General features: G+C 48.3%; 2 protein-coding genes across 3 annotated transcripts in view; one reads left to right on the forward strand and one right to left on the reverse strand.

Annotated features, from left to right (window-relative positions):
• The window catches only part of NT5DC3 (5'-nucleotidase domain containing 3), a 56,532-nt gene extending 50,443 nt beyond the window's left edge, over positions 1–6,089 (forward strand). For both annotated transcript variants that reach the window (XM_045553089.1, XM_045553090.1), the window contains one exon: positions 1,349–6,089. In XM_045553089.1, the coding sequence (XP_045409045.1) occupies positions 1,349–1,601 (253 nt within the window). In that variant the 3' untranslated portion in view covers positions 1,602–6,089. The remainder of the gene's footprint in view (positions 1–1,348) is intronic.
• Positions 6,090–10,733: 4,644 nt separating this feature from the next.
• STAB2 (stabilin 2) overlaps positions 10,734–25,212 on the reverse strand; it is a 136,404-nt gene continuing 121,925 nt past the window's right edge. Inside the window, exons 60-69 of the mRNA XM_045553091.1 lie at positions 24,434–24,575; positions 23,133–23,266; positions 21,348–21,513; positions 21,098–21,204; positions 18,888–19,007; positions 17,798–17,938; positions 15,644–15,754; positions 14,619–14,747; positions 13,391–13,507; positions 10,734–11,256 (exon numbers count right to left, since the gene is read on the reverse strand). Coding sequence (XP_045409047.1) covers positions 11,206–11,256; positions 13,391–13,507; positions 14,619–14,747; positions 15,644–15,754; positions 17,798–17,938; positions 18,888–19,007; positions 21,098–21,204; positions 21,348–21,513; positions 23,133–23,266; positions 24,434–24,575 — 1,218 coding nt within the window. The 3' untranslated portion in view covers positions 10,734–11,205. The remainder of the gene's footprint in view (positions 11,257–13,390; positions 13,508–14,618; positions 14,748–15,643; positions 15,755–17,797; positions 17,939–18,887; positions 19,008–21,097; positions 21,205–21,347; positions 21,514–23,132; positions 23,267–24,433; positions 24,576–25,212) is intronic.

Genomic DNA, 25,212 nt, shown 5'->3' on the forward strand with positions numbered 1-25,212 from the left:
GGGAGCTTCTCCTCCTCATTCTTCCTCCCTGCCTGCGTGACCCTCCCATTTGGGAGCTGGTGGCCCAGTTGCTGGTGATGCTGCCAGCACAGTGTGGCTGTCGGGACAGTGTTGGAGTTGGGCTCTGAACTCACAATGAATTCTTAGGGCTCTGACAAGCCTGGTGCTTATTTGTAACCCTGGCTATTTCAGGAATGTGCACACAGTCAGGAAACAGTGTTTTTTGGTAAAGAAAGCCTGCCTGCTGTTAGAGATGTTTGGCAGAGATGTGTCTTAAGGGAGCTGCTGCTCCAAAAGGGCTTTGTTGACAAACATTCTTCCCTGAGAAGGATGCTGTACCTGTGGACCTGGTTGCATAAGCATTTCAACCCTGGGGCACAGGCAGCCCCTGGCACAGCCATCTCTGAGGTGTGGAAACAGTGGTTGCCGGGTTCTGGCCGCTAAGCAGGGCCCCTGACTCAAGCGTGTGTGTGTGTGTGTGTGTGTGTGTGTGTGTGTGTGTGTGTGTGTGTGTGTGTGTGTGTGTGGAGGGGGTGGTGTGGAGGGGACAATGAGCCCATTCCTCAGGTTCTGCAGAAGCCAGGGCTGCACTGCGTTCAATCCTTCCTCCTCCCTCTCAGGGTGTTGGCGCTCTGAGTCTTACTCTACCTACTACCAGCTAGTGGCTTTCATCACACAGCTTTATCACCCAGTGTAAATGATTATATTTTTGCTGCATTTGTAACTGTTTTGTCAACAGTCATATGGTGTTTGTCAATTTTGCTAGCATATTCTGTGTGTAGGGGTCCCAGCCATCAGAGGGTGTGCATGTGGTGTGTGTGCGTGGTAGGGATGGTGACTTAGTTGCACATGCATGGGCTTAATCCTTGGGTAGGGTGACAGCCTTGGCTGGGAAGTGTTGGAAACTGTGATGGATGAGGGAGATTAACAGCCCTTTAATAAAACAATCCTCTTAGCTTACTCAATTTTCACAATAATCTTGTAAAAAAAGGGAGGGCCTTGATCCCGTTCTGAGAACATTGACTTCTCCCTGTGCACTGTCAGAAGCAGCTCCCACATCGCGGGTTTTGGTTTGGGAAAGGGGGGTGTGTGAATTTGGAGGGGCGTGCAATTGAAAGTGGAGCCTTGAGACACTGTTCTGTCTGCTGACATGAACGAGAAATGTGATCAGAGTTCTTTTGTTAGACGGATCGACAGGCTTTTCTGGATTAGAAGTTGAGTCTGCTCTAGGCTAATTTTTTTTCTCCAATGAATCCTGTTTTTAAAATAAAAGTGATTTTGATTTAAGTGGTTTTACAACCTTTTTGCCTCATCCTCTGTTGCTTTGTTTTTTTCATTGCTTCTTCAGAGAAATGACCAAAAGTTTCTTCAACGCCCAGTTTGGAAGCTTGTTCCGCACAGACCAGAACCCAACCTACTTCCTGAGGCGCCTGTCGCGCTTCGCCGACATCTACATGGCGTCTCTGAGCTGCCTCCTGAACTACGACGTCAACCACACTTTCTACCCCCGGAGGACTCCCCTGCAGCACGAGCTGCCCGCGTGGTCTGACCTGCCCTCCACCTTCGGAGCCCCCCGCCTGCAGGAGGCCCGGGCCAAGTAGCTGAGGCCCCCCCCCACAGGGAAAAAGCCAGAACCAGCGACCCCCCCAGATTGGGTGGGCATGACGGCCTTGACTTTGTGTGGGTCTGAGTGTCGCTTTCAGCAAAGATCCCTTAGGGGGAGTACTGCTCCCGGGTTGCTAAGCCGGGAGCTGGCAGCCCGCCCGTCCGCACCCTCTCCACGCGGGGCTGAGGGCAAGCTTCCTACCGAGCCTCTGATTCCGCCTGTTTGTTTACCAGGGTCCCGGAACTGACGTCCGTGTTTCTGGGATAGGAGAGAACACTCACGCCGTCTCTGTATCCCAGCGGGTCAAGTTTTGAAACGATTCTTGACTCCTCCGTGGAGCATGCCCTGAGCGTGCAGGGCCAGTGCAGTGGGAGCCGCGCGGTGCCGCGCACGGAGAAACCGCTCGCAGAAAGCTGGGGACGGAGTGCGCTCCACGCGGCAAAACGCCGCCCCGAGTAGCAGACACGATCCCCGAATGGCAGCCGGTGCCCAAGCCAGTGGGTACTAAGGCTCTGGCTCCTTCCAGGGAGGCTGAGTTGACTTTGGTGCATTGCATCAAGGATATCTCGGCCTCCCTGGAAGGACTTACATGAGAGAGAACAAGAGAAGCTGCAACCCCTCGGCCTTTTCACCTTCAGTGCGTGCTTCCTGCGTCCTGCCCGCGTTGGGGAAGGACACAAGGTGTAAAAAGCAATGGGGCGGGTTCATGCTTTTCCCCAGGGAAGGAGGGTGAGGAGGTACGAGCTCTGGTTAAAAATCGCCTTCCTCTAGCTGAACAGTCTTCGGTAGGATAAGGCTGCAAGAAACCAGTGGGTTGGAAGAGGCAGAGCATCTGTGGTGGGTCTCCAAGGAGCATATTAAACCCAGAAACGCCACCGGAGTGTTGGTTTAATGTGCTCGCTGGAGGAAAGAAAATGAAACAGGATAAAGCGTCCTCGTGATGAAATGCCCACGGTGCCACCCACTAGGTTGAATTGGAATCTTGTTAAAACATGAGCGTTACCGGAACCGGCCTTTGTCTGGAGAGAAATAAACAAGATGCCTGCTCCTCTCTGAATTCCCAACTGCGGTGATCATTTCCGGGTCTGGGAGGAGGGAGGTGGCCTTTGCAGCTCAGCCGTGGCTCCAACTCTCTCCTCCCCCTAGATTTCTTTCCTGCCACGCTTTCCTGGCTGTTCGGGAGCTTGGGTGGTTTTCTTTAGGTGTCTAAGGTGGGAGAGGCTGAAGGACATTGAAGCAAGCTAAGAAAGAGCTAGAAGTAACCCAGCTAACTGAGCTTTTCTCGTTTCTTTCTAAGGGCAGGGCAAGTGGCACATATATAGTTTTTTTTGCAGGGGGAGGGAAGAAACCTTTGTTATGTCTGCATTTGCAATATCTTTCAATATAAAGTGCATATTTACTGTACTTTCTGAGTGCTATGGGAATGTCTGCTGTTATTAGTTATGGTGCTGCTAATAATATTTTAAGTTGCATATGCTGCATAGATACTTCTGTTCAGATTAGCCTAATCTAGTACTGCTAAAACTCATTTTAAGCTGTTGTGGTAATGTGGCATATATTCTTAAATCTAAAGAATGGCAGGAACATGAGGGGGCTTGGGGAGAGTGCTTGCTTGCTCTCGCATTTTTATTGTAGTGAACGTATCATGACCAGCGACTGATGAAATGCTGGCTTGGCATTGCATAGGCTATTTCTGCCACATTGCAGAAATTAAGTGAGTTATATAGCATCCTTTGTAATGCTGCTTATTATAATGGGATTTTACTTGTGATGTTTTGCCATGTTTAACTATAATGGTGAAGGTGACCCTTTAGACCTAACGAGACTCCTTTTTTTCTTTCTTCTACATTTTTCTATAAGCACAGTAGGGCACAGTAATCTGTTCCTGTTTAGGAATGGGGTAGGCATTCTCTTTATTGTTTGCTCCTAGGCAATGTCACCTTCAGGGTGATCAGAGGCTGGCATTCAGAGGGTGCAGGTGATGCCCAGTTTCGGGTCCTAAAAGGATGCACTGGTGCTCTTGGCTTAGAGTGTCTGCTTTGGGGAAGCGGAGTGAGGAGGCAGGTTATTGTTTAAAAAAAATTCTTGGTTTTTATCTAATCAGATATTGGCTGTTTACTAGGTGCTAGTAACAGGGTGTTTTGTTTACTCAAGAATGAAGTAGAACTACTTTTAAAACCTGCTTTCCTGACTATTTAGGTTAGGTGACGCAAGCCTTGGAGGAGAAATACCTTTTCTGGGTATGAATGATGAATTTTACAATTATTCCCATTGATGAGGGTTTTGGTCTCTGGGCTGTTGAGCTTGGCAGTTTTGAGGCCTGCCGTGTGGCAGCAGCCTGGTATCTGTCACACCAGAGCCCACCGACCGTGTACCTCGAGGGCCGTGAACCCAGGTCGTGGGGGTGACATGGCACAGCCATCTCCACGGGAAGGACACAGGCATTTCCGCACTTCGTTATTCATGCTTGTCCCTGCTCAGTCGAGGTAGATTTTAACTTGTCGCTGTCGTGGCTCTCAGCTGGGACCTGGCACCCTGCACTGGGCGTTTCGTTCTCTCCAGTTCTCTTGTGTGCACGTTGATGAAAGCATATTGGTACTAGGGAAGTGGATCTGTTTTTCTATCATTTAAAAAAAATCAGTTTATAAAGCAATCAAAATAACTTTAGTTTGAACATTTAAAAAATTACTGTGTTTTTTTTTTTTTTTAAACATTGCTTAGACTGATTTTCTAAGAATTATGTGAACACAAAATCATAGTTCGGGGCAGTCCATGCCAGCTGTGACAGTCCAGCGAGACTCACGATACCCATAGCAGGTCCCATTGGAAGGGACTTGCACAAGTGATTTTACCTGGTTTTTAAAATATTTTAGGGGTTTGGCTTAGAGCTCACACTTTTCCTCCTAACATATCCCCTCTCTTTTTAGTTTTTAAAAACTTTTCATCTTTAGCTCCATTTTCTGCTGTCACCATTGATATCATGTAACATAAACCACCTGCTACTGATTTGGGCATGTCTCAGATGAAATCACTAGTTGCTTTGAATGCACTGGGCCTCTTAATTATTGGAAAGGAGAAATGAAAAGTAGTCTTGCCTCCTAGCTAATTTAGCTTCAGGCATCGAAATGGCTTTTCCTCTCTCTTCCTCTCAAAAGGCCTTTTATGCAGAAGTGGGTGTGCTCAATATTGGAATTCCACTTTTCCAAATGCTTCTTTTCTGCCAAACACCCACTTGAGGCCCTTGTCTAGAATGCTCTGGGGCTAAATTTGGCCAGAGGCAGGATTCCTTGATTACTCTGTTCAACTAATAGCCTGTTTTGCCTTCTTAATATTGATTTCCTTTTGTACCAGTTTGTTTATTTATTTTTTGCCTTAGCATTTTGGAGTTTGGCTCAAAGTTCAGCTCACCTTTGACGCTACCAGTGAGTGGGTGAAGGGAAGGGAAGGGAGTGAATTTCTTCTGATGCAGGATCGGCAAACTTTTCCTGTAAAAGGGCCAGATAGGAAATGTTTTTGGCTTTGCCACTACTCAAGGAACGGGCACAGCTGTGTTCTATTACAACCCGATTTACCATAATAGGCCCTCAGGCTGTGGCTTGCTGGCCCCTGTTCTAATGGATCGCGTTGGTGGCAATGGCAAGATTCCCTTGCAGAGAGCGTGCTGGTGACTAACCGCATACGTGGATTGCAGGTAGGAGAAAGAAGCTCCGAGTAAGTGTGCCGTGTTCCCTCTGAGCTGCTTTCTGGGCATATTTACGTGTATGGCCAGTGTGGGTACTCGAGCTGCAGGCTTGAGTGCTAATTGAATATACCTCTCATTGCACTGCATTTTTTTTGTAAGTGTGTTAGTATTGGGTGCTGGGCTCGGCTGCCCAGATGACCCTTGGGACTGAAGGACTTATTCCCTGACTGCTGGGGGTGCTGCTGGCTGGCCTTTCACTGCTGTTACCTCTTTGGGAGTTTCTCCTGCTGAAGACCCCTGCCTGCCTGGGTCCCTCCCCCCACCCTCCCTTCTGGTAATCTTTGACTGCTTCATGTGGAGGTACAAAGGCCTAGTCTCCCCACTTGAACTCTGGAGAACCCTGTGGGGCCATCCCAGCTCCAGAGCTCCCCTGGGGTCAGTGAGGCCTCACTGTGGCTGCATTGCAGCCCAGCACCCCCTGCCTGGCCTGGCCCGCCCACAGCACTCCCGGTAAACTTCCCTGCATGCCAGTCTCTGTCTCGGCGTCTGCTTTCGGGGAACCCGACGTGTGACAGTGCTTCTGTACTTTTCTAGTCCTGCAGGCTCGAACCCTGACTTAGAAGACTGTTTTCTAATTGTTTAATGGAATGACAAATTACGCCTGTATGATATCAGGCATAATACGTGCAAATTAGGTAGACTTAAGTATTTATTCTCATGTGAATTTGCTATTTATTCTAAATGTTGATTTTATGTGTTCTGTGCTATTGAACTTATTGCCAAATAAAAGTTGGAATTGTATCATCTGGTTTATCATCTGTCATCTGTTTTGAGTGCTTAAGTCAGCCGCAAAGCCATGTTAAATTCTAATGAACCCACAGTGTTGTTTTCTAAACATGCCTTTTTTCCGGGACTTGAGGTTATTTCTACTAAAAGAAGTTAAGGAAGTCTTGGATAACAAAAAAAAAAAAATTCTAATGGACCCCAAGAAGGATATCGCTGAGAGAAGAGGCCAGAAGTTATGGGTTCTCGCCCCCCCCCCCCCCCAGCGAGCACACCCCCTTGCTTCTGGAGCCTGAAGCCCGTGTAGTTAAGCCCCAGAAGGAAGGTGGGGGTGAGCACAGCCCCAGGTGGGCAGCAGGTGACCCGTAATGCACCACCACAGGGAGTTCCCTCCTCGAGAACAAGGAGAAGCTGGCGGTTCACATGTTTGTTTGTAATCGAATTACTGGGAAAGCTGGAAATGTTTTAAGGAAAGGAAATACGGAGTTAGGAGTGTTATGAAGTCAATTCAGTACTGGGTCTTGGATAAACTTATAAATAGTTTGAAGACCTTATTTTTTTTTTTAACTTTTTAAGTGTATGTGTTTAAAATCTTTAAATCCTTGACATCTCATTTTGCTGATACCTTTATCTCGTTCACTCCTCCTGTGGATATTTCGGTTTTTTCTCCTTTTAATCACTTGCCTTTTTGTGCCTGTCATGGTGGGTTTGGTGGACTCAGTATCAGATCTGCCCCACGTTCTTTTTTGGGGCTGTTTCCTAGAAACTTGGCATTGTTCCCATCATGGCATGTCATCCAAGAGGAAGTAACAAGCTGTTTGTCTGACAGAAACGGGGCCTGGCCTGCTTCTCTTTCTCGGAGTAGTGAACGAGCTTACGAGACACTCTGGGGCTTCCAGAACTTTGGACTTGGCTCAGCAGAAATCCTGATGATGTGGAGTGAAGTTATTTGCGCTGTGAGGGCACAGAGAGGGGAGTCTGAGATCTGCCCAACCCAGCTTTTCCCTCTGTCCCCAGCCCTGGCCAGTACTGCCCCCGAGGGACAACTTGGAACATGTGGATGGGTGGGTGGGAGGTTGATTTGTGTCGCAGGGATGGGAAAGGCCCTTCTGGCATTTTGAAGGCAAGGACCAGGCACGTCAGACTTTCTGCGCTATGTGGGTGTGAAGTATGGGAGTGATAAGGCCACTTTATGTCCCTGAGGAAATCTGCTGTAGGCTGATTGGAGCCCTCGGAAGGCAGAGCGGGAAGACAGCAGGTCTTTGGTGGTGTCACTGAGCCCCAGAACGGAGTCAACCCTGAAACCTCCCTCCTCTGGGTCTTCCAGGCCCACCACCCAATAAAGCCCAATTGCTGTTTAAGCTAATTTGGAGTTGAGTTTGTGAGTCCTTGCTCATTGCTACAGTAAGGCCTGACAGCTGATATGTGGTCCTAACAACCTTGGAGGTTGGTTTATGGTTTTCCCTTAACTGCGAAGTGAGGAAGCCTGCAGTTGAATCTATTTCTTCTGATTATAAATCTCGGGTATTTCTAAGAAGGTACACTCTTGTCCGTGCCTCAGGGCTAGGATCCCAGCAAATAATAGGCCTGACTGAGAAAGGGACACAACAGGGTCTGGACAACACGAATAAAAGGCTTTGGTGAGTGTTCCTCTCTTTATAAACCTGTGGCTTGGTTGGTTCTGATGTAATTTTCCTTGGATAAAGATGCAACCTAAAGCTAAATCCCTTGGGATGTTTTGGCATTCTCCTCTGAGTGGGCCCCGACCTATCTGCTGTCCCATAGGGTGCATGTTCAGGGCACTGGCCTGGACTCTGCCTTCCACAATTGTGCACATCTGAAAGACTTGGATTTTATTTGTACACTTGAATTGGAACAAGCTGTTTCTAGTTGGGGGCTTGATCCCTCGCAAGTGTAGAATAAAGGTGCTAAGGAAGTTGTCGGTCCAGACAAAAGTTTTGTATCCAGAGTTTCAATAAAATGATGCAAAACAGCTGGGTGTGGTGGCTCACGCCTGTAATCCTAGCACTCTGGGAGGCTGAGGTGGGAGGATTGCTCGAGGTCAGGAGTTCGAGACCAGCCTGAGCAAGAGCGAGACCCCTGTCTCTGCTAAAACTAGAAAGAAATATGGACAACTAAAAATATACAGAAAAAATTAGCCAGGCATGGTGGCGCATGCCTGTAGTCCCAGCTACTTGGGAGGTTAAGGCAGGAGGACTGCTTGAGCCCAGGAGTTTGAGGTTGCTATGAGCTAGGCTGATGGCATGGCACTCTACCCCAGGCAACAGAGTGAGACTCTGTATCAAAAAAAAAAAAAAAAAAAAAGTGCAAAATGAATAAGATTTTAGATTTTCAGAACTCGGGCTGTTGAAAACTGATAAAAACATGGTGAGACTGCGAGAGATCTTCCACTGGGAGAGGGGGAGAAATGAAATGAAATTTCACACCCTAATGAAATCTAGAGCCAAAATCCATGTATGCCGGGGATGTGGGCCTTGGGCCAGGGGCTGTGGGGAGGAAGGAGAGCGCTGGGCTTAGGGAGAGGGAAGCTGAGTTCCGCCACCCACATCCCGTCCAGTAGTGTCACCTGTGGCTGCGCACGGTTTCTCTGGGCCTCAGTGTCTCATCAGTAAAAGTATAGTTGGATCAGTGGTTGTCAAACATTTTTTGGCCATTCCTGGGCCTCTGCTCCCCACCCCCAGATCCCTAATAACCTAAAGAAGAAAGTTATATGTAAGTCACATAAAAGTGGAACTGCTTTACTTGTAGGGGTGCTGTAGGGTGTGCAAGGCCTCTCTGAAACCCTGTGCTCACGGAGCATGGTGATCTCAGGCCATCTTCAACTGTGACACTCTACCATTTTAGATTCTAGGGAAGGTGAGTTTCAATGTGGCAGGAAAGTAGAGTACACCACAGGGGCCAGTGGCCGCGATGGGGCGCAGTGCCAGGTTTCAGTGGAGGGGCTTTCCCAGTAAAGGGGAGGCACTAGGTCCCTTTAGCCTTCAGGCTTGTTTTGAGTCAGCAGGCCCCAGTGCATCCATGGCCTGGCGTCTTCCCGTGCACCATCCATGCCCCCCCCCCGTGGTTTCACCCCAGGGCTGGCTTCTTCCAGGGGATGGGGGAGTGGGAGGGGGAAGGCAGCAGCAGGGTCAGGTTTTGTGGGAAAGCCTGCATGTGATAACATAGTCTTTTCAAACTCTTTATTGGGCTCTAACATCCCAAATGTTAATTTTAACTCTGCCTGGCTTGAAACCTGGGCAGAGGTTTCCCTTTGTCTTCTGAAGGAAGGGGTGTTGGTCAAATCACTCTAGCTGTGAGTGCAAAGGGGAGGGGTATCTTCTTCCTCCTTTGGTGGGTTAATTGTACTAAAAAGACCCCAAAGCCAGCCTGCCTATAATATTTGGAAAGATGATGCATTAATTCTATTTATCATGTCTTCTTCAATTTTTTTGAGACACAATAACGACATACCATAAAATTCAGTTTGAAAGTGTACAATTTAGTGTTTTTTAGTATATTCATAAGGTGGTATGACCATCAGTACTATCAAATTCCAGAATACTTTTATCTCCCCAAAAGAAACTCCGTGACCATTAGCAGTAACTCCTCATTCCACCCCGCATCATGAATCTACTTCTGTCTCCATTGTCTATTTGACATTGCATATAAATGGAATCATATAATATGTGGTCCTTTGTAACTAGCTTCTTTCACTTAACATACCTTTTTAATTAATTTTTTTTTATGAAGGGGTAGGAAGTTGTGAGGAGGGGGGGCTCAGTTTCCTTGTTTTGTTTTTTTTTTTTTTTTCATTGAGACAGAGTCTCACTCTGCCACCCTGGGTAGAGTGCAGTGGCGTCGTTGTAGCCAACTACAACCTCAAACTCCTGGGCTCTAAGTGATCCTCCTGCCTCAGCCTCCCAAGTAGCTGGGACTACAGGTGTACACCATGACACCCGGCTGGTTTTCTTTTCCTTTGTTTTTGGTAGAGACAGGGGTGTTACTGTTGTTCAGGCTGGTCTCGAACTCCTGAGCTCAAGCAATCCTCCCCACTCTGCCTCCCAGAGTGCTAGGATTATAGGTGTGTAAATATTTAACATGTTTTCAAATTTCATCCAAATTATTGCATGTATCAGTACTTCAAAATTTTTAGGGCTGAATAATATTATACTGTGTGGAATACCACAGTTTAGTCATTCATTCATCAGTTGATGGACATTTGGATTGTTTCCGTTTTTGGCTATTATAAATAACGCTCCTCTGAACATCCACCCAACGTTTTTGGGTGGATATGTTTTCATTTCTCTTAAGTATATATCTACAAGTGGGATTTCTGGGTTATAGGGTAACTGTATGTTTAACAGGACCTGCCTGTTTCCTACAGTGGCTGCACCGATTTACATTCCCGCCGGCAATGTCTGAGGGTTCCGTTTCCCTGATATCTTCTCTAATACATGTTATTGTCTGTCTCCTTTTATTACAGCCATCCTAGTGGGTGTGAAGGGGCATCTCCCTGTGGTTATGATGTCTTCTTAAAGTAAACGCAAAACAAGCGAACAAGTGAATTAAGAAAGAATTCATAAGGCTGACGATGACTAATTGAGTAGATTTTGCCTTCAAAGTTCAACCTCTCCTGTTTGGGTGAAGTTTCAAAACACTAGATCTGTTCCACTGACTTTATTTCTGTTCCATAAACATTTATTGAGCACGTTTCACGTGCCAGGCACTGGGCTAGGGGCTGAGATACAAAGATGAACGAGGCAAGGCCCTGCCCCCGGGAGCTTACAGTCTAATAGGGAAGTAAGTCAAGATCACAGTTACCCACGGTGCAGGGCAGAGTGTGGCAAGTTGCCACCTGAAGGTACAAAGGAAGAACAGGGGAGGGTCGGAGGAGGGAGAAGTCCCTCCGGGTGGACATAGTAACATGGCCCTTCCCTCACCCACAGCAACAGAACTCCCGGATTAACCCAAGAGATGAGGTACGGCTTTGGAGCGCTTCACACTTTAAGATCTCAGAGGACCTTACATTCCCCAAAGGCAGCTGGTGCTGAGCATTCCCAGTGGACGGCCTGTTTGAGGAGGCTCTGCGGGCCCAGACGGTGGTGGGTGACGGCTGACTTCTACGTCCAGGCCCTCACAGTGCCCCCAAGGGGTCACTGCTCTCGAGCTGCTGCTCATCACAGTCCTGGAAAACAGACAGCTGTGAGCCACTCAGCGAGGGCACAGGGCATCCTGCTGTTGACTCCTTCCAGGTCCAACATTTCTCGTGGCCACCGGTGTGAGGCCTAAGACACGATTCTCCCCGAGTGCCCTGTGAACACCCTGTGGTGGGCACATGCATCCATCATACATGCTGCTGCCTTGTGTCGGGGGGCGGGATGGTCTGGTGGGTAGGGCCACCCACTCTGGGGCCCCATTCAGCCTCTGCTGCTTGAAGCTGGGTGGCCCCGGACAAGTCACCCCAACTCTGCAGTTTCCTCCTCTACCAAGGGTCCTACCACTATATAGTGCAGAGGGAGGTGTGAGGGTGAAATGAGACACGACAGTTAGCAAGGGATAAGCACCCCATAAAAGGTGGCGTAGAATATTATAAAAATTCCTTTCGGGTTGAAAATTCATCCCGAATCAGAGGTGGCTCTTGCGCGTCTGAGTGTAATCAGAAGCCACACTCCAGAGGCGGCCACGCCAAGTCTTCTGCTGTCTTTAGCTCTGACCAGCAATGAGGCTTTGGGAAGTAGCGTCATGGATGCTAGAAATGGTTTTTCGTGGGTGAAACTAGTGGTGTTGAAGGTGTCTGCACGGGCTACAAATACTGTATGACATCCCCACCCCAGTGTAAACGGCACACAAATGTACCACGTCACCATACCTCAGGCTTACGATTCTTGTTACCAGAATATTTTTGCCACCTGGCCTGAACAGAAAGTTTAGCTGAATCCTGCTTCTAGGTTACTCCCTCACCTGCCTCAGGTGAATCGCTTGTGCACGGTGTGACAGAGACTCAGAAGAGGACAGCTGCTTGGCAAGGCACGGGCGCTTTCAAGAGGATGTGTACATTTTTCCCCTGTTTTGTAATGAAGCTGATCTCAACAATGCTTACAGGAATAAATTCCTAATAGCTAATAATGCAATTTAGCTCAATTTACCCTTTAAATGTGGACCACTTTTACGTGGTTAGGGTAAAAGACAACATGTGATTTGCAATCTAGTTATTTTTCAATCTACTGTAACTATATTAAATCTGCTACCACAGGCACAAAGAACCACAAGATATTTACTTCTGGTTTACTTCAGGAAAAACAATGATATCTATTGCACTGCACAAACAATGATACCTAAACACGGTACAAAAAACATTTTTGTAATGTTTCAGTGCCAACATATAAAAATTCAATCACTATAGTATAGTCTTGCAGGGGAAGTAACATATATATATATGCACTAAACAATTACGTCAGTTATCTGCCTTTGGTTGATATTACATGAGGGTTGTAGACACACACAAGCCAGGATGCCAGTGTTTCCTTAGACCTGAGTTATGGTGTCAGCTCAGTCTGCTAGGTAAACAAGGACATTCATCATACTAGCTGTCAATTTTTCTGATATATAAAAGAAAAAATTAAGTTTCATCCCTAATTTTTCAATCCAGAACTAGTAATAAACTGCAGGCAGTATGTACCTTCCACATTCAGTGTGAACGGGGTACCCTGTCAATGGGTCCCTCTGAGCTGGAGTCAGTGGAGGCCCCATCTAAGCCCAAGGATCACTGACTGTGGAGATAAATGGTCCCTTCCTGGGAGACCAGCGCAGAACATTCGCCTATTGCTATAAAAGGGATCATCAAAGAAACGTAGCTACAAAAACAAGCAGCAGCTCTGACAACAGGCAGAAAAGTCTTGGACAGCAATGTCAGTTAATATAAGTTTAGAGAGTAGCTAAAGGAAAACTTTTTTTATGGCTTCATGTCTTGTTTTATACCTACTGCCTCATAAATGCTTGTGGCAGCTTTCAGCCCAAGGCAGATTTTCACTGTTACCTCTCAGCTGGTCCTGAGATTGAGGTTGGGCCACCTCTGGTTCTCCCCTACCCCTACCCCTAATTGCTTGAGGATTCTGCTGCCTACCCAAAAGGAACCAGGAACTCTGGACAACCGCATTGGCTTCGGTCTTGCAAAGCTGCCTTCTAGGCTTGTTGCCTGACACACACACGTTCTAGAAGTGAGCTTTTCTTGGTGAGAAGCCCACCTCGGAGATTTGCTGAAAGACATCATTACCCTGCACCACAGCTGAACCCGTTCCTAGATAAGATCGCAAACTCACCGCGAAGGGGTCATAGGAAGGTTCTGAGGGAGCTGAGGTTGTGCTCTCGTACATGGGGTTCGAGATGTTCTCAGGCTGCTGCTTGCCAAGAGCTGCAACATCAATATCCTCTTCCGACTGTTCGGAAAGACAAACGTGAGGGCTGACAGCCAAAGCAGGAGTGTCTCAGCCAAGTTGGCAGGTGATGCGAGCCACCCTGTGCTGCTAGGAGCTTTTTCTTTTTAACAGTACTTTGTTGCAATATGATTTACATACAATAAAATGCAGCAACCTTAAGGTTCAGCTCAGTGGCAGCTTATGCACATCTACCCAGGTATGACCACCACCAAAACCAGCACATAGGGTGTTTCTACCACTCAGGGGAGAGCTCTTGTGGCCCTTGTCTGCCAATACCCCCTCCCACCCAGGGTAACCACTGTTCTGATTCCTATCACCCTGGAGTGGTGCTGCTTATCCTTGAACTTAATATGAAATAAATCATACAGCATGTACACCTTTGCTAAAATGGTGTTTTTGAGCTTTGCACCTGGAGAGTATAGATATGCAAGGTATCTGTTAGAAGGCATAAACTTCTGCTTGGGGGGCTCTGCACAGCCTTTCCTAGTGTGTTTTGAGGAGGGGGCAGCAGGAGAGGGTGGGCCAGGGAAGAGGACAAAGTACGTGGGAAGGATGCTCAGCTGCTGTGCTGCTGCCTAGCCCGGTTCCCAAGGTCACTACCTGGTCAGCCAAGAGCTTGCCGCTGACCTTGATGTGGACTCACCTGTTCAAATAGAGAAATGAGTTCCACTGGCTGCAGCGTGAAGCCTCTAGTTGTGCAAGTCCCCGACCCTGTCCCCCAGCCATCAGAACACGTCTTGAAGCCCAAGCCAAATCATGGTGGGCACTTGTGCAGTGAATCCTCCAAGGTGAATGTGACTCCTAGGCCAAATCCCCAGCACAGAGGCTCGGGGTCTATGCTACTGGCAGCCCCTCACCCTCTTCACCAAGCCCCGTCCCAGTCATAGGAGAGGCTGGGAGCCGCCACTGCTGCTCCTCCGAGGGGCAGAGACCCCATTCGGGAGGCAGGAAGCATGGGGCGGGGTGGCTGCCCCTGCTGCTGTGCCAAGCGCCAATTCCTGGGCGAGGTCCCTGAATCAGCCAGTCAGCTGCAGTGGTCCGGATCAGGGGCTGGATTTTGGAGGGACCCCCCCCCACCCCATCATCATGGTCCCATTTTTCTCTCTCTTACCTCAAAATGCTGGAAGCCAATTGTTCTCTGGTTTAGCCGAAAGTAAGAACGAGCAGCAAAAGCAATGGCTCCGGTGACCAGGAAGATGACAACGACCATCCCTATTACCAGGCCAGGGTGGGTCGAAGTCTGGACATACAGAGGGAAGGCCATTTCTTAAAACTAGTGATTTCCCAAAAGAGATACACCTGCTAGAGCTCACCGCATTGTTGCTGGCCTGAGACATCTTGGAGCCAGTGGGATGAATGTAATGATATGTGAACATGGATCTGGCCCTTACTACTGCCAGGGTCCGTTTCCTGAAATAACCCATGTAAGTGTTATAATAACCCAAAGACATAGGGACAATTATTATTGTTCCCATTTTTATGTGTGGGAATTGAGGCACAGAGAGGTTGAACATTTGTCCAATATCACACAGCCAGTTAACGGTAAAAGTAGGTTTTGAACCTAGTCTGGCTTTGGAGCTTATGTGCTTAACCACAATGCTTATGGAACTTTCCAGCACCCAGCAGCTCACCCCTCCCTCCTGATTTGGGGAAAAAGTTAGAGTACTAACTAAAACAACAACCACCAACTTTTATATAGCATGTACTTTGTGCCGGGGACTATTCTAAGTATTTTCCATTTATCTACCAACGTACAGTCTTTCCCAAAACCCAGAGAGGGAGGCAGTGTGAGCCCAATTTTGCAGATGAGAAAATTGGGGCCCAGAGATACTATGAAGTGTGGGGGGGGCAACGCAGAGTTCAGGATTTCTCACCCTCGTCCAGTGGTCCCTCCATTGGCCCACCTTGCCCCTTTCAGTAAACAGATCCTAATGGTGACAGGCACTGTGCTCTGAATGCCTGGGGGCAGGAATGAGCCGGAGTTGGGCAACCCAAAGCCAGCTGCCTTGGAAGTGGGAGCTTCCTCCAGGCTCCAGAGGAGGGAGGTGGTGGACGGGGCTCCCAGCCACAGTTTGCCTCTTGGGTAGTGGACACTGGTTTCCTCCTGGCCCCTCCCCAGGAACCCCGCATACTCACCACTGGGGTGGGGGGTGCTTTTAAAGGCCTGGAAATGACATGAATGATTCCATTGGAGGCAAAGATGTCCCACTGCAGAATGGCTCTTCCATCGACAAACCTGGTCTCCTTCTAGGGAAATGAGAAGAAGCTGATAGAGATCTGCAGCTATCTGGCTTTTTTTCCCCACGTGGGCAGCGCTCTGCGGAGGGAACTCATTCGGCTCCCAGAGCCTGGGCTTCAGGCCTTTCTTCACTGATGGGCAGCACTGGACTTCTGCTCACCGTCTGGACAGCCCAGAACATGCTAGTTGCCCTTGTGCCAACAAGCTGACCTGAGGACTGCAGGGAACCTCAGGGGTCATTTGTCCAACCCATTTGTCTGACACATGAGCAGTGAGAGGGACAATAGCTTGCCCAAGGCTAGCCAGGTGGCAAAGCCCAGGCCTCTGGACTCTGAGTCCACCACTCTGAACATCACACCACACTGTTAGAAAAGGGATTAAGTGATCAGCTCCCAGTGTGATCCACTGGCTCGTGTGGGCAGAAGCTGAAGCCCCACACCCCACCTGCTGAATCACAATCTGCATTTTAACAAATCTCCAGGGGATTCCAATGCACATTGAAGTTCAAGAAGCACTAGTCTAAACTACTGCTCTTCAACAATAAAAATTATTTATTGGGTACAAATTAAAAAAGAATGCTTATTTAGCACTTGTTTCATGTCAGTGCTATTTTCTGCATGTCACAAGCCTTGAATCACTGAGGCTATGATTTAGACATCATGGTTATCACCATGACCACCGCCACTACCAGCACTGTCATCATCATCGTCATCATCACCACCATAATCATCATCACCACCATAATCATCATCACAATCATTATCGATATCACCATCATCACCACCATGATTATCATCATCACCACCATCATCATCACAATCATTATCGATATCATCATCACCATCATCACCACCATAATCATCACCATCATCATCACCATCATCATCAATATCTTCACCATAATCATCAGATTCACCACCATCATCAAATCATAACCACCATCACTACCATCATTGTCACCACCATAATCATAACCATCATCATCAATATCATCACCACCATAATCATCACCATAATCGTGACCATCATCACTTAAGGGGTTCAGAACACGCCACCCCAAAATATGCCATTTTGGTAACTGATTATTTTGAGCTGAAGCCACTTGAGAAACAGCGGACGTGGGGAGGGGTCTCTCACCTCCTCCTTTCTACCTAAAAGCAGGTCATAAAATTTCCTATGAGAAAGATGCCTTTTCTCTTCCAGAAGAGAAGAACATTCTTATCATTGCAGACTGGGAGTTGATGCCAAAATAGATCTGTACAAATAAATCTACCAAAATAATCCTTATTTTCCCTTAGTTTCCCTCATCTATTCCCTAGTCATTGTCCCACAATTTATTGCCCTTAGCCTAAACCCCTTTGCATTGTCACTTCTCCACAAATTTATCATTTTTTTCATTTAAAAGTATATAGTATATAAATTCTTGGTCCTAACTGCTTCTTTGAGTCTTCATTTTCCATAAGAGGACTCCTTTGTGTCCATAAAAGATTAAATACAATGTGTGTGCTTTTCTCCTATTAATCTGTCTTATGTCAGTTTAATTCTCAGGCCCAGCCACAAACCCTAAGAGGGTAGAAGGAAGTTTTTCCTCCCCTACATCATCATCATCAAAATAATAACCATGATCATCACCATCATCCCCACTTTTCAGAAAGGAAATTGAGGCACAGGAAAGTTGGATAACTTGCCTAAGTTCTTACAGCTAACAAGTGGCAGAACTGGGATTCCTACCAGGGTCATTCGACTTCAAAGCTCACTGTAATGCCTGGGATAGACTGACCAGTGGGCAGAAACAAAGGTGGGGAATCAGACGGCTAAAATGGTGTCACTTATCATTCCTCCTCACCAGCTGCGGAGGCTGGCCTGTCTCCCAAGGGGTAGGAGCTGCCTAATTGTCAGTGTGCTATTCTATGGCATGCAGTTAATACCACCCCCTGCTGCAGGTTTAGAGTTTATTTTCACATTATAATAGTTGCCATCTATTAAGCACCTACTGTATCCCTTTGCATGCATTACCTCCAGTTCTCCCAGAAATCCCAGACTTTTCATACCAGATGGAGCGGGTCCTGGCTGGAGGTGATGACAAGCTGGCTTCCCAGTCTAGTTCGCAGGGTGGTACCGTTGACAAGGTCGTTGTAGAAAAACATGCTGACATTGGAGAGGTGGTGCTCGATGTCCCGCCCAGACAGGGTCTGAGAGGAAAGGAGAAACACAACAACGGTCTTTAAAAGCCAAACAATATTTGTCTTTTTCCTTTTTTCTTAATGGTGCATGCAAAGGAAAATATTTCGTCTTTTTAATGATAAGTATGACAGAGAACAATAAGTATGCCAGAGATCACTTCTCATGGCCTTGGCTTTCCTGCATCCAGGTGAGATCAGGAAATGTCACGTTTTTCTCAGGTTTTTGGCTGTCTGGGCTCTGCCAGCGGCTCACCTCTAGCTAGGATGTGGGATTGAAAGTCATCTTTATTGTCTAAAGCAGAGCTTCCCAATGGTGTCCTGGGAAGAGAGGGTCTCGAATGGGGAACAGGTGGGCAGTAAGATTGCTCCTCTCGGCCCTGGGGTGGTTGGTGGGGCTGTCAGAGCCTGCAGGCCAGCCTTCCGTGGGTGGACTGAATACATACCACCAATTCCTCACGTCACGTGTGCCGTGACTGCGTGATAGACCGACTGCATCAGTGGCCCCGGTTCTCACCCTCCACCCCGTATCCTCGCCCTTTGCCATGGAACTCTGAGTGCCTCCCACCTTGACTTTGGGCTCAGCCACGTGACCTGCTGGGCCAGGGGCATGTTAGTAAATGTGACCAAACAGAGGCTTGAGGAGCACCTGGGGGGATGACAGGGCTTTCTCTGGCCACTCTTGCTCCCTGCCGGTACCCCGAGAACATGCCCAGGGTAGCCTGCTGGAGGTGACAGCCCTGTGGAGCAGAGCCATCGCTGGGCCAGCCAGAGCCTCTCACAGCTGGTCTCAGACCCCAGCATGGCCAGAAGAAAGAGTGACAGCTGATCCGCAGGAGTGCGAGCTAAATTAATGTGTGGCCACTGAGTTTTGGGGTAGTTTGCAACAGACACAGCACTGTCGTGGTGAATGATAACAGATGCTAATAATCTAAAGTGCAGCACCAGGGACCCGACTCACCTCATTTCCCCCCAGACCACTGTTCTGTGGCGCAAAGAGGGTGCCCCGGATGGACAGGTCAGTCAGGTGCTCCAGAAACGCCCGGCCTCTGGCTGAGCTGTTGGAATAGGCCAGCACGTCCTGGGGAGACAAGGAAGTCATCAGACAGGCCAGCCTTGGCGCGCGAGGACCGGGGCAGCTGGGGAGGCTTGCGGGGCATCACCCGCCCAGGGCCATTCCTGTCGTCAGCCCCAGTCAGGCTGCTGCTCCCGTGCTGTGTCTTCTGACTACCCCTTGGGAGAGTTCTAGGAGGACTTTTCCTTCCCTCAGTGAATCCTCTGGTCTAAGACACAGCCGCATCCCAGACCATCCCCAGCATGGCAGCCTGAACGGTCCTCTGAAACATGTGTCAAATCTTGAGTTTCCTCTTCTCAAAACCCCGCAAGGCCCCTGCTTCACTCAGAGGAAGAAAGTGTCCCGAATGGCCCTTGAGGTCGAAAACATTTGGCTGCTGTTGCTCCTCTGAGCCTGTGCCCTGCTGTCCCCTCTCGCCCGCCCTGTTCTAGCCATCTGGGCTTCCTTGCTGTTCCTCAGACTTGTCCGCCATGCCCTTGCCATCCATTCTTTGCCCGGTGTTCCTTCTGCCTGGAAGGTTCTTCCCCCAAATCTGCACGGCCCACTGCCTCTCCTCTGTTTACGCTTTGCTCACACGTCCCCTTCTCCCTGATGCTGCCCCCATCCCTCCACTCAGAACAGGGAGCTTGGGGTGCCCCCACCCCTGTACCATGTTTGCTTTTTCCATAGGATCTATCTATCACCTTCTAGCATTCAATACCATTTACTTGTTTGTTCTGTTTCTTGTTTATTTTGTTTGCCTATTTAGTTCATTGATGTATCTTGAGCACATAGTAAGTGCTCAATCAATATTCATTGAACGAATTTCAAGAAGCCACCTCACCCAGTTTCACTATGTCATTGCGCAGGCAGTGCTACCAAGGCCCAGAGAAGGGGAGTGATTTGCTGAAGGGTTTTGTTCTGACACTGTCTTTGCTTGAAATGCTGTCACAAGCCAAGCTCCCATGCAGCAGAAATGTTGGTGTGGGTGTTTATTGTTAGTGTATTTATGGTATCTCTGAGTTTTAGACCAGTGAGACAGATACCTTTGGTGTCTGGGCAAAGCTCACCATTTTCGGGTCCTTGGTCTAGCTCCTGTGTGGATCCTGCAAACCCTATGCTCATGCCCAGTCCCCTCTCCTCACGAGGTCACTGGTTGTGGGTTCTGCTGGGGACAGTGGCCAGTCACTGGCTGCCCTTGTTCCCATCATAAAGGATGAGAGTGAGGCTGGCACCAGGCAGGCTGGGTTTGATCCCAGCCTGGGGGTGTTAGGCTTTACCCTTGATCTTGCTAACCTTCAGTTTCTTCATCTAAAAAATGGAAATATTGGAAGTGACCTCATAAGGTTGCATGAGGATTCGTTCCTTCTAACAAGTGTTTATGGGGCAGCCAGAAGGTACCAGTTACTATCTGATATGCCTGGGAGACAATGGTGGTCAAGGCAGAGGAAATCCTTTCCCTTGTGGAGCTTATGTTCTGTGGCTTGAATGAAATGTCCTTGCAAAGGGCTCAGGACAGTGCCCTGTGTTCTTTGATCAGTCCATGCCAAATCCTCCTCCAAATGCGGCTTTCCCTTCACGGGACGTGACTTGTAGGGTATCGACACGAGTGCAGTGCAAAACGCAAACAGGCTCCCTGCTGCTTTGGCTCAGTGGGTGATCACCGGGCAGACGTAACTAACTGTGCCCACCCTGCTCATGAAGGCAAAAGTGTGTCTCATCCCCGCAGATCAGACTCCTAAACTGCTCTAGATGCAAGCAGAGATGATAATACCAACTAACATCAATATAGAATTTTCCATATACTGGCCACAGGTCTAAATGCTTCACAGGTATTAATTTATCTAATTATCACAATAACTCCATTAGGTTGGTGCTACCTTCATCTCTATTTTACAGATGAGGAAACTGAGGCTTAGAGAGGAAAATAACTTGTTTAAGGTTATGCAACAAGTGGGTGGCAAACCCAAGCTTCAAATTTAGGCTAGGTGATCCGGGGCCCGTGCCCGTAACCATGACTGTGAGCCTTTGGCTACTTTCAAGGACTCGCTCTCCAATACCTGCTTTGAAGCAAGCCCTGCCTGCCGGAGGCGAAACCAAGCAGACATGGTACATACCTTCAGGAAGCCCGTGAGTGAGGGGAAGGACATCAGGACCTGCAGCAGGTTCCCGCTGCACGAGACGCCGTCTCCCACGTAGCCCACCTTGCAGGTGCAGTTCACATCTGAAGGGCAGAGCACACAGGGCCCCACCCGCAGTGAGGCAGGGGCCTGGCTGCCCTGCCCCGCCTTGGTGAGTGGCTGGCCAGGTTGAGGACAGCTCAGCAGCTGCACGGCCTGAAACCTGAAGTGTAAGCCAGGCAGTCACCTTTCATCCGATAGCAGAAGACATCCCACATTTCACTCTTGTTGGGTCTGGGTCCATAGTCCACTATCCCGACAACACCCGAGCCACAGTTCTGGGAGGCGAAGGCAGTGGGGTAGGCGACCCGCCCACCGTCCAGCCAGCCTGCTGAACAGAGGTGGTACTTGGCCTGCAGGGACACAGATGTGGCCACGGATGAGCAGCAATTTCATATTCGTTGTGGGATCATTTGGTTTATGTCTGGTTTCCTCATCAAACCATAAACTCCATGAAGTCAGTCTCATCTTTCCTATGGTACCCCTGCACCTGGCACACAGTAGGTGGTCATTAAATTTTTGTTGACTGAGCCACTGAATGAATGAAAGTGGTGCCCTCTCTTTCTTGTGGGTGCCTGAGTCCTTCACACTCATTTCTCTTCTCTCTGCTCTCGAGACATGATTGGCTGTCAGCTATTTACCCCAGGTGCAAATTCTTCCGATTAATGGGTTGATAGAACCATAATTAATGATGGAATTCTAATTCACCATCATCGTTGTCATCACCTTCATCATCATTACATCATCATCATTGCCATCACCATCACCATCACCACTATCATCATTGTAGCACTTATTGAGAGCTTATTCTGGGCCAGGTTCTCTGGCAAGAGCTTTTCATGTGTCAACACCTTTAACCCTCAATCAACCCTATGAGGTAGGGACTTTTTTTTTTTTAACACTTATCATATAATTGAGGAAATTGAGGCAAAGAGAAGTTAAGTAACTTGCTCAAAGTCACACAGCTAGCAAGTAACAGAGCTGGGATTCAAACCTAGACAGTCTACTCCAGATCTCTTAATAATCTCAAAAATTGAGTTCCTACGATGTGGCATATCACATTTAGTCCTTACACAAACATGCCAGGTAGGACAGGGATTTCAGTGGCTTGATCAAGGCCACACAACCAGCAAGCAGGAGAGCAGAGATTCAGACCCTCCAAGGTGCTGGGTGCTGGCATCAAAAGTTTTGTTCCTTGGTAAAGAAATAACAGGTATAAAGAAAAATAGAGAGATTTGGGAGTGATGGAGCTTGGAGGAAGGGCCTTAAAATCATACCTTGTAGGTATTCATCTCCTCTGTTCCCAGTGAGAAATCACCAGCTTGGGACTCCAAGATACTGGCTTTTCCAAGTGGGCAGGCAGGGCTTCTGGGTTTAGAGGTTAAGGGAGCAGCCCTGCGCAGAGAGCTCCATTCCTTCCTGCTGTGGCTGAGAGCTTGTGCAGTTCCCATTCATTCCCTTCACAGCCCCTCCGGCCACAGACAGCTTGGGTTATTCCAGAGAAACTCGGCTGCTTTGTGGGCTCAGGGAGAGCCTACCTAGGCTTGTGGTTATCGATCTCTTCTTGGTTTCCAGCTGTGAGGTGTGCACCTCAAGTCTCTGCCTCTGCCTTGGTAGTTGAACATCATGATTGAGAATAGACTTTTGGAGTCAGGGCTACATTTGAACACTGGCTCTGCCACCTCTTGGCTGGGTGACTTTGGGCACTTTACTTAACCATTCTGAGCCTCGGTTTCCCTATCTGTAAAATGGGAATTGTGACACCTACCTGCAGGGATGTTACAAGGATGGACAATAATGTCAAGGAAGCACCCTGCACAGTGCCTGACACATAGTAGAAGCCCGACAAATAGATGTGATGATTGTTATTGCTCCGGGAGCTTCCTGCGCTCCCCTCCAAGAAGGCGACAGCCCAAGTCTCCCCCATCTTAAGAAGAGGCTGAACTTCCTCCCCTGCTGACTGGAAACCCACCTTCTGGGCATAGGAGAGCTGGTTGTATGTTGCCATGGTCGCAGCTTCATTGGCACAGGCCTCTCTGGCTTTGTCAAAGGTCAGCTTGTACTGGCCCAGTGGGGAGCGTAGATGGAACACCCCAACGGTGGTATCTAGACAGGGGAGGAAAGGAACTGCCCATGAGAGCCCACCTGGGCGGCGTTGTTCCCAGGGAATGACTTCGAAGGACTTGCAGAGTGGAAGGCCCGCTGCACCCCAGGGTGTATTTGGAAGCCACTTCCCCTTTAAGTTATGTTGAATCACATCATTTAAAATATTTACTTCTTTTCTAATGATAAAAATAGCATATGTTCATGGTAGAAATCAGTGCAATACAGAAAAGTAAAAAAAGAAAGAAACAAAAATCACCTTTAATCCTACTCCCCGGAAATAATCATTACTCCATGGCTAACCTTTTGGTGTATTTCCTTCCAAAATTTTTACTTTAGCTTTTCGTAACTTTTAATTTTGACATAATTTCACATTTCAGTCTTTTTTCCTACTCATTTATATGCTGTATATATTATAAATATGGTAACATACTGCAGGTATAGTTTCAGAAATCTGTTTTAAACTTGACATTAAATCATGGGTCAGGCGCAGTGGTTCATCTCTGTGATCCCAGCACTTTGGGAGGCCAAGGCGGGAGAATCGCTTGAATGCAGGAGTTTGAGACCAGCCTGAGCAACACAGCGAGACCTATCTCTAAAAAAATTTAAAAAAAAATGAGCTGAGCATGGTGGTGCCTGCCCGTAGTGCCAGCTACTTGGGAGGCTACGGCAGGATGATCGCTTGAGCCCTGGGAGTCTGCACTTCTATGCCGCTTTTTCCTTTGTGTGTTATGATTCTTAGTTTTCTTACACCTGCCGCTTTATTACAAGACATTCAAACCATCCTTGGAAGTAAATGGGGTATATACCAATCAGTGTGTTACTACCAAAACCACTGCTAAGAAATTGCTTCTGCAGGTGGCAGGCCTTTCTTTGTCATTTAATGCCCTAAACTGTGCTTAGATTCAATTCCAGTCAAGGGCTGCGAGCGTTACTAAGCAACTTGGGAAAAGCAAGTATTAGGAAAATTGATCACAGACAACCTTTGAGCTCCCTCCTGGTTCTAACGGCTCAAGGTCCAGTTCTGAGCTTCTGTCCCTCTGCTATGGAGGCCCGCTGCCTCCCCCAGACCCGGGCAGTGCTGTTTGATTTTGTTTTGTTTTCCTTCTCCCCCTTCCCCAAGCCTGCAGAGCAGGGTGCCGTGGGCCAGAAGCCCCTGGTCACACTGACCCTGGAAGTGGAGGTCAGCGCAGTTGGCATCCGCGTGGCACTGCCCGTTGTCCTGTAAGCACCGGTCGATGGGCAGCTGCTCCGGCTCACAGTCCATCCCGTCACCCACATAGTGACTTTTACACTCACATTTGTGCTTGCCCTGCGGGTGAGAGTGGGACAGGAGGAAAAAGCCCCTTTTCCAGGGCTCCCAGAATCCCGAGTGCCCTGGGGACCACCGTCCAGCATGGGGGCGTTCAGAAGGACCGAGAGAATGTGCTCTCCTGTCTGGTGGGGGTGAAGTAACTGCTACATCCTGCTTTTACACGGGCTCGTGACGAAATGTCACCCTTTACATCCCAGTTCAAAAGTCACTTCCTCAGAGACCCGCCCTGACCACCCTACGTAAAATAGCTTTTCCAGACTCTTCTATCATATCGGTCTGATTTACGTTCTTCATTCATAGCTCTTCGTGCTCTCTGAAAGGACTCTGTGCATCTCTTTCTGCCTTATGCATCGTCCCCTCCCTCTCCTTGTAAATAAGCTCCAGGAAGGCAGGGACCCTGTCCGTCTTTTTATTGTCGTACCCCTGGGACTTGCAGTAGTGCATAGCGGGTGCCAGATGACCACTGGTTGAATCGATGAATGATTTCATTTAATCTGCACAGTGACCCTATGATGTCTGCATTATTATGAAGCCCGCTTTACAAATGAGGAAACTGAGGCTGAGAGAGAGGAAGTAGCTAGCCCCAGGCCATACAGCTTGTCAGTCCAGGAGCTCAGACTCAAAGGCGGTCTGA

Source organism: Lemur catta, chromosome 6 (assembly GCF_020740605.2).
Source record: "Lemur catta isolate mLemCat1 chromosome 6, mLemCat1.pri, whole genome shotgun sequence".
Taxonomy (NCBI): domain Eukaryota; kingdom Metazoa; phylum Chordata; class Mammalia; order Primates; family Lemuridae; genus Lemur; species Lemur catta.